Source organism: Artibeus jamaicensis, unplaced genomic scaffold (genome assembly GCF_021234435.1).
Source record: "Artibeus jamaicensis isolate MK-2021 breed Jamaican fruit bat unplaced genomic scaffold, CSHL_Jam_final contig_548, whole genome shotgun sequence".
Classification (NCBI taxonomy): domain Eukaryota; kingdom Metazoa; phylum Chordata; class Mammalia; order Chiroptera; family Phyllostomidae; genus Artibeus; species Artibeus jamaicensis.
The window spans coordinates 8,201,822-8,210,355 of NW_026521883.1; the positions used below are offsets into that span (position 1 = coordinate 8,201,822).

General features: G+C 42.3%; 1 protein-coding gene and 1 long non-coding RNA gene across 10 annotated transcripts in view; one reads left to right on the plus strand and one right to left on the minus strand.

The window, feature by feature from the left end:
- Window positions 1-3,906, plus strand: part of MEGF11 (multiple EGF like domains 11) — a 352,758-nt gene extending 348,852 nt beyond the window's left edge. For 4 of the 8 annotated variants that reach the window (XM_037155745.2, XM_037155751.2, XM_037155746.2 and 1 more), the window contains one exon: window positions 3,593-3,906. In XM_037155745.2, the coding sequence (XP_037011640.2) occupies window positions 3,593-3,816 (224 nt within the window). In that variant the 3' untranslated portion in view covers window positions 3,817-3,906. Of the gene's footprint in view, window positions 1-958; window positions 1,033-3,592 lie in introns of those variants that run through there. The other 4 variants (XM_053670141.1, XM_053670142.1, XM_037155750.2 and 1 more) reach the window with 3 other exon arrangements.
- LOC119057079 (uncharacterized) lies at window positions 1,168-8,286 on the minus strand. 2 transcript variants are annotated; one of them, XR_005083995.2, is made up of 4 exons: window positions 6,416-8,286; window positions 3,900-3,998; window positions 3,687-3,775; window positions 1,168-1,247 (listed from the first exon to the last, which is right to left on the minus strand). It is a non-coding gene; the product is annotated as an uncharacterized LOC119057079 (long non-coding RNA). The 2 variants fall into 2 exon arrangements; XR_008392477.1 differs by having other exon boundaries at window positions 3,882-3,998.
- Between the last annotated feature and the right edge of the window lie 248 nt (window positions 8,287-8,534).

Genomic DNA, 8,534 nt, shown 5'->3' on the forward strand with positions numbered 1-8,534 from the left:
CGATTCCTCTTGTAGTTCCCCTGGGTTCCAAGGTAGTTAGGAACCCACTGACACTGCACAACTTTTTTCAGCTAATGTGATTGTCCTGAGATGTCCATTCCCTCTGCGAATATTCTCGTTTCTCAGTCAAGAGAAGGAAGCTAATTTAGGCCCAGGAAGAGTGTGGCCTTCTGATAAGAGCAGTCAGCTAAGAAGGCCTTGCAGTGCCTGGGTTTTCCCAGGAGTTTTTTTTTTCCCCCCTGGGTTTTTCCCATAATATTGGTCTTAACTAGATAGTTGAATACAAAAGCCCTGGTAAATTCAGATCCCACTCACAAGGTGGCCTTGGAAAGTCACCTCCCCCTCTGGAATTGCTGCTTCCTTTCATCAAATATTTACATTAGGTCATTTCAGAGGCCCCTTCAGCCTCCCATAGTATATGGCTGCCTGTGATTTGGGGGAGGTAGGAACAAAGTGAGAGTAAATACCAGGGCATAATAGGGCTAAACCTTTAGTACTTATGCTAATTGCTAATTACAGGTCTTGGAGAAGGACTCTCCAGAGCTTGGGTAGCCTTGGTTGATGCTTCCCCTTTGCAAAATGCCCTGAAGTACGGGGGGGGGGGGGGGGTAGGGTGGAGCTCTAAAAGGATGAGGAAGTATCTTAGAGCGACTGGCTACTCCTCCCCTCATCCCACCCTCCCTCTGGGCAGGCAGGTAAACAAATCAGCTGGAGAAAAAGAGTAGTTTCCAGAAGCAGCCTTTTCCCCACTTGGGCTAGGGCTAAGCTTGCCTAGCCCTCCCCCCACTTCCAGCTCCCAAACAGGAACCCAGATTATTATTCATAACTCAACACTCTCCCCTACACATACACACACGCCTCCATCCCTGTCTTTACCACTTGCCCCTTTATGGGAGATAGTTTCTCCCTAACACGAATCCCCTCCCCCACAACCCCAACTTCTCTTCCACCCATTTAGGTGTGTCCCCTGCTGCACAGCAAACAATTCATTCCCCCAATTTGGAAGCAGCTCTGACTTTTCTGGTGACATGAACAGAGGGGCTCTACTGCCTGCCTGGGGCTCTTGCAGGCGTGGAGCTAGGTCTCTCCCACTGCCATAACCGAGTCAGTCGTGGGATATCCACCACAACGCTCAGGCTCGGCCGTCCTCTCTCACGGACAAACGGTGTTCCCGCGAAGGTAAGGCGAAGCTGCTGCAGACCACTGTGCGTGTAGAGGTACCAGAGGAGCCGAGGAGCAGGAAGAAACTGGTGGGAGGAAAAAGCAGCTTGACTGGTTATCAGAGAAAACAGGGGTTGAGTCCTTATTACCTACTAACATTAAGCAAACTTTATGAGCTTCAGTTTCCTCATTTCTAAAGTAGTAATACTAGTCCTTCCTGCCCAGCTGTAACAGATGTTAACAAGTTTCAAATGACTAACCTGAAATGCTAGTTTTTAAGTGCCACACAAATAAAGCTATTCCTTAAGTTCTAGAAAATATGCAACTAAAGCAGCTGCCAGTCAAAGTAAAAAGATGCATCTGGGAGGGGAGGAGGGCAGAAGTGTTAGGACTTTTCTCAGGAGAAAGCCCTTCTTTAAACAATTCCAGTCCTCAGCTTGCAAACAATCCATGAGTCATATGGCCTTACTCCCTGGCTGGTGAGTTCCCATCACCCAAAGCGAACCAATGACCCATGCTGCCAGGGTTCCCCACTCCCTGCTCAAACATAGCACTCACTAGAGGCAAACACGCCTGGCCCAGGACCTGCAGCCACCTTTCCCCATTGAACCTCACCAGCAGCTGGGCTGATCCAGCCTCCCTTCAATCCTTGCTGGGACCACTCATTCATTGTCTAGCAAGAATGGTTTTCTCCTCCTTCTGTCTAGGGTAATATGCTAGAAGAGGCCATAATCTATAATGAAACCAAGCCACTACTCCTCTCCACCATGGGCTAAGCTGTGATGAAAGAGTGCTCTGAGCCTGCTTCTAGAGCTTGCTTTGCTACTGATTTGCAGTATGGCTGGGGAAGTCACTACCCCACGCCAAGCCTCAATTTCCTCATAAGCAATTAAGCGGGGGTGGATAATATTATTGCTCTACCTACATCACAGGGTGTTATGAACACTTGAAGGAACTAACGGGGCCAATGTACTTTTTTGCACAAGATTGAGGAAATGTCACCTAATGAAACAGTCATCAGTAACTCTACACCAAGAGGAAAGTAAACCCCCTCCCAACCACCTATTAGGGGTAAAAAACAACTTGTTACCACACACACCCTCAATTCCTTCAGCCACATGGAGTGTTCTGTCTGTTCTGCTCTCACTGACCAAGATACATCTATCCAGTCCTCCCTTGAGTTACATTTTCACTTCCACTTTTTTACATTCCATTAATTTCACATGCTGAAGGCTGAAAGCATAGATAAATAGCAGCACAAATGTAACTTGGGGTAGCTCTTGAGCAGATCCAAGAATATCACCATCTGCTACCACTTGTAGAAATTTAGAGCTCAGAGGCCACTTAGGTCACTCTCAACTATCAAGCCCCTCCAACTGAGTGGTTGTTCTCACCCGGCTGGTAGAGCCCCAGGCAGAGGAGGACCGAAACTGCCAGATTAGAGAGAGTAAGAGTGATAAAGTCCTAACTCACTTGGGACAATCTACAAGAGACAGCAGAGGTTGAGGGAAGGGCTCCCCTTTCCTCCTGTGACTCCCAGTCACAAAGAAAACTTTCTTTCTCTAGTGGAGCTAGTTACTTGGCTTCATGCTTGGAACTAGTTTTCATCCCTTTACCCTGACAGACCCTGAAGTCTTAGGGATGACGCATGCCTGAGAGGGGGCAGGGGAGGAAGCGCTAGTGTCAGAGAAAGTTACTACCAAAATGGGAACTTTCCAAATGCTGGCTTTGAGACTCCAGCGCTTCTGACACCTCTATTACACTTCTGTCTGCCCCACCTCTGACCACCAGCTTCTCAGAGAGCTGGGATGCAGCCAGCTGGCTGATGAAAGCATGCCAAATTGGTGACACCTGCACCAAAACACACACACACACACTCACACACTCACACACTCACACACACTCTTTCTACTCCTTCTAAACCTAAGCTGCTTAATCAGAGAATTTTCAGGAGAATGGTATTATGGGAAATGTACAGGCCAAGGAGTCCCGCGGCGCAGGCTACAGTCCTGGCACTGCCATGTAAGAACTGCGTGATCTCAGCCAAGTCACTTCGTCTCTCTAGGCCATTCCACTGTATAGGAACACAACGCAAACTACCAACTATCTTTGCAAAACTTTGTAAAAACATGTAATAAAAGATGTAAAAGTACATCATGAATATCTTGAATTCATCTCTTTCTGGTGCTGTAACTGAGTACTAAAAACAAAAATCTTCCCATCCCTCCAAAAACATGTGTTTTCTTTAAGAAAAAGAACTCTGTCTACCTGGGAAAACTCTCAACATATTTAATAAGTAAATCTTGGTCCACCACAGGCTTTTATAGGTGCAGAATTCCAAAAGCACATGAACTTGACTACAGTCTGTCTCTGGTATTTAAATTAAGCTGTATGTCCTTGCTTGTCCTAAGAAATCTCTCTTGCCTTGCAGATTACATGAAAGAATCTGTGTGCAGTTCTAGCACTTGTTCCTTGAATAGCAGTGAAAACCCTTACGCCACAATTAAGGACCCACCCATCCTCACCTGCAAGCTTCCAGAAAACAGCTATGTAGAAATGAAGTCGCCTGTGCACAGGGGGTCTCCGTACACAGATGTGCCATCCTTGTCGACATCTAATAAAAATATATATGAAGTTGGTAGGTGTCTCAAATAAGTACCTTAGTGAAATCAGGGCAACAGCACAGCATCTGAAGTGAAAAACAATCCCTCTCCACTCACCCTGTCTTGAAAACACACCTTTTCTTTCGCTGCTTTCTAAGGAGTCCAAGGTGCACTGCTTTTCCCAGGGCTGCCCTCCTCCCTTATGCAGGAAATCAAACTCTTGTGTCAACTCCGCTTTAAAAAAACAAACAAACACCAGGACTAGTATGAAGCAGAAATACGTGGGATAGGGCGTGGGTAACACGCACACACCTCAACTGGTCATCAACACAAATCCCAGTTTAAAAAATGTAAGAATGAGAACATTTAACTTTCTAAATCACCACCTTCTACTTTCTCGTTTAACCCATGTCCCTGGGCTCATCTGTAACACTCCCTACTTCTAGGATATTCTAAATCTCTTGGTTTTGACCAGAGCCTGGGATTCTGACAGAATGCTCACTGATGTTCTCCATCTCTTGAGCAAGCCTCAGTCTTATCCCTCATATATTTATCACGGATTTATAAATCCCTGGCTTCTCTCCCCACCCAGTTAAGTAGAACTCTTCCCCCCAACAAGGCAACCAAAGCTAATCTGTTCTCTGAACTCATTTTTCACTATATTCCTTAGAGCCCACAGTCAGTGTGGTCCAAGAAGGCCGTGGTCATAACTCCAGCCATATCCAGAATCCATACGACCTACCTAGGAACAGCCATATTCCTGGTCATTATGACCTCCTCCCTGTGAGGCAGAGCCCCACCAGTGAGCCCTTCCAGGACAAGCAGTCTTACGAGGGATAAGCTTCTCTCTTGCAGTGTGCTCTGCTGAACATTCTCTGACTCTCTGAAAGAAGACAATCCCTTGACTCGAAATAATGGTACAGACTGACTCCAGCTGCGTGTTAGTTATTACTTCCACCTGAAACTAAAGAAGAGCTTCCAAGTGGGACTGGGGTATTGTTCAAATGGTCTTCACAAAGGCAAATACTACCACCCCCCCAACCCCAACCCTGGATGCCTTGGATTATATGATATTTCAAAACATTTAGGATACAGTATTCAACATCGGCTAACTATAGCTAAATATATTTATTTATATATTTAATTATCTGAAACACGATGCTTAAAAAAGCATGTAAAATAGGTTTTACAAACCTTCCTGGGGGAGAAGGGGAATGGGGAGGAGAAAGGATTAACTTAAAATACCAAAAATGTGTATGTACTTCTAGTTGCTGTTAGCATCAACACCTGTTTGATTACCTAAGCTAATTAGTGCACAGACATAAACTGTGTTAATATCGGTCCTAAAATACCTGTACATATATATCGGGTCCATCGAATTACAATGGCCAAGATTACAGAGTTTATTACATAGTCCAATGCTAACAACTTCAATTTTTAAAAACAAGACTTAAATAAATAGAAATTAATTTTCCCTCTTCTGCCCCTGCGGGAGGAAGAAAATGAGTTTTCAAAGCTCAACAGCCCCTTTCAGTCTATGACGGTACTTCTGGATCCGCTTTTTACCAACTCCTGCCAACCCAATGTTCCAGAACATTGCAAGTCATCCTTGGCCTTGTCATCCACCCAACACCCAAGTCGTTCCATGAGAAATAAAACTGAGATGATGCTTTAAGCAAGCAGTCATAGGCCGACAAGGATTAAGTATCCCTAAAAATGGCTATGTGGCCTCTCAAATTTATTTGGTTGGCATTCCTCAACTGACTCAGAAGAGTGTGTGCTTTTAAGTATTTCTTCGTTTGTCTTGAGCTTGATGTAATATGAAACCTAAAAGTGTAGAGAAAATGAGACCAAAGAGGGTATGTCAAGATTAAATTGCTTAAAGTACATTATGCTTTTTGATGGAACTAAATTGAAATGATCAAAGAATGGAATGTTGTCAGGTTGCTTCTTACATGATATAAAAACTTTACAGTGAACAGCATTGAGGGTGTTAAGTATTTCTACCTTCAGCTCACCACCTGCTGAGATGGCCCAAACTGAATTGCGATGAGCTAATGCTCCAGCTCCCAGTATTCAAATGTGTCCATACCTGTCATTACTAATGTATGTAGATAAACTGGGGCTCAGATGGGTCAAAATGGAGCCAACTCCCAAGCCCTGAAGATAACCTTCTCACAAGAATTAAAGACAGAAAGGGCAAAGTGAGAAAACTAATGGCCATCCCTGTATCACTGTATTCTTTGACAACAGTTCAGCGAGTAAAAATACTTCCAAAAGGTATACAAAAAAGGAACTACATGACTGCAAAGCTGGAGTAACTGCTACAGCAAGTGTGGGAGTTCTGAAACTCTTGATACAAATTGGAAGTCTGCCATGGAACCCATTCGTTTGGGCAATAACCAGCAAAAGGGAGAAAAATGATGAGTAAACACCCCTCCCCCACTTCACTCAAGGCTTAAGCAAAAGTTAGGGAAAAATATCTAATACTTAACATGAATGTTGCATGTGTGCATGGGAGCAAGTGATCAGCAATAGCAAATTTACTTTCCAAAAATGCCTTATTAAATAAAATACTAGAAAATTACTTTGTAGACCCAAGTAAATATTTCTCATACATATGTAGAAAGAAGTATAGATAAGAGACTTACCTCCATATTTCAAGGCAGCAAGTACTCCATTATCTTTGTGAAGCAAGGACGGAGAATCATGGTGAAGTCAGATCAGCAGGGAGAAACTCCATCTCAATCCCAGGTTTATCTTCTTCCCTCCCCCTGCATGTAAGTAACTGCTGCCTGGCAAGCTGCAAACAAGCACCATCACCCACCCAAGTTTCAAGTTTCACCTCTTTTTTGCCAACTATCTTCTGTGCCAATTTCAGCAAGAGGTGGCAGGGTGGAAATGCTAAAGCACTGGGTCAAGAGATTTGAATGTTACTTGCCTTCTCGAGGCTCTTTTTACCCCTTACCCCTGTATGTAAAAAAAAAAAAAAGGAGTAGCCAAGAGGGATAAGGGAACCCTAAAACCCTTCAGCTCTAGCATTCTCATTTTTAAAGAAATGTACTGCAAATTCAATCAGGCAACACAGGAACAGGGAAAGACACAGGGCATGATTAATCAATGGTAACAACTGTTGTCTTCACATTATCTAAGAGTTACTAGTAAATGACATTTGAATCTTACAGAGCAACTATTAGGAACTTCTGTCTAGCACTGTCGCAAGTAAATTCATGGTGAGCCTAAATGCGTCACTGTGCATTTTATTGACAGCTTGAAAAGATCTGTTCAATTAGTTTATGGAAACTAAGTTTTCACTCAAAGTGATCTGCATATAATTCAAATGAATAAAGAAAACACAATTATTGTGTAATAGCATAAGTGGGACTATGAAATGGCAATACTTTTTTAAACAACCGAGATTTATATTTGTTCACTGTGCAGAGGGATCAGACCTTGTACAAAATAAAATTAATTTCTCAAACTGATTTATAGGAATGCCTATTGCTGTGTTGTGTTGCAAACCAAAAATGTGTCTATAATCTACACCTTAGGTTTAACGGTAGGAACTAACCTACATTTTGTGTGGTCACTTTAGACAGCTGGGAAAATAGAAATTATCCCATTGATGCTTGAAACTAAAGTGAAAAAGTTCTGTCAAGTTTATAACGAGAGTCTCTTCCTTTCAAGTAATAAACAGAAGCTACATATTCTTAATTAGTGTCATAAAGTTACTGAAATATAAACATCAGTATTCGAATAGAGAATTTCTCTGCTTTCACAAAGATCTGAACTCAAAAGCATCTATTACAGCTTGTGCTCAGCTCCAGAGGTACAAAGGCAGTTCTGTGGAACAGAATAAAGGTGAGTATAAGCGCCACCTAATTTGCATAAGAGCAATGACTAGCTTTCCACTGGCAGATATCACCCAGTACAGTACTCTGGGTGCATCTGTTGAAGGACCTTTCAAAACATAACCTTGTGACCTAAGTAGTAAAGAAGCAGCAGGATCAATTTTGTTATAAAATACAGATTGTAAAAAACAGCTTACTAAATGTATTCCATGGTGTAAATTTAAAATTTCTCCTTCAAGACTTTCAAAGGTTTATGCTTACTTGTCCAATTAAAATATTTCAACTTATCTGTTCACAAGGCTTATGCAATACTCAAGAGTTACTCCTATTTAGTAAAAATGTTTAACCAAAAATACAATTCTTCTGGTTAGAGAGTAAGACTCGTTCAGAAAAGAACCTCCTCTTAACAGACAACGCTCAAGGGCTGGAGCTGGGCATCTTAGTGAAAAATAAAACATAATCATGAGTTACAAGGCTAAAAAGAGTATTTACTGAGAATAACAGTTTATGTCTTGGGAGGCTCAGAATACTATCCAACACCACACTGGGCTGCAGGTCGTGTATTCAATATAGAAGATTCAAGAATGATACATTCTATTAGCCATTCATCTAACCAGAGGGAGCACAGGCCCTTTTAATCAGTATGTGGCAAAAGAGGAGTTGGAAAATCTCCTTTTCCAAGATAGATGAATACACAGTGAGATGTATCCTGCTACTATTATATTACTAGTAATACTTTTATATAATTATTATACTATTAATAATTTTATATAATAATTATATAAATGGAGGGTCCAGGTAATTAGTGGAGTACCAATTATATATTTTCTTCCCTGATTACAAAGCTAGAAAGACTCTGAGCAGTGGTCCAATCCAAACCCACATAAGACAGACAGACACTCTGGTGTATAAAGTAGAA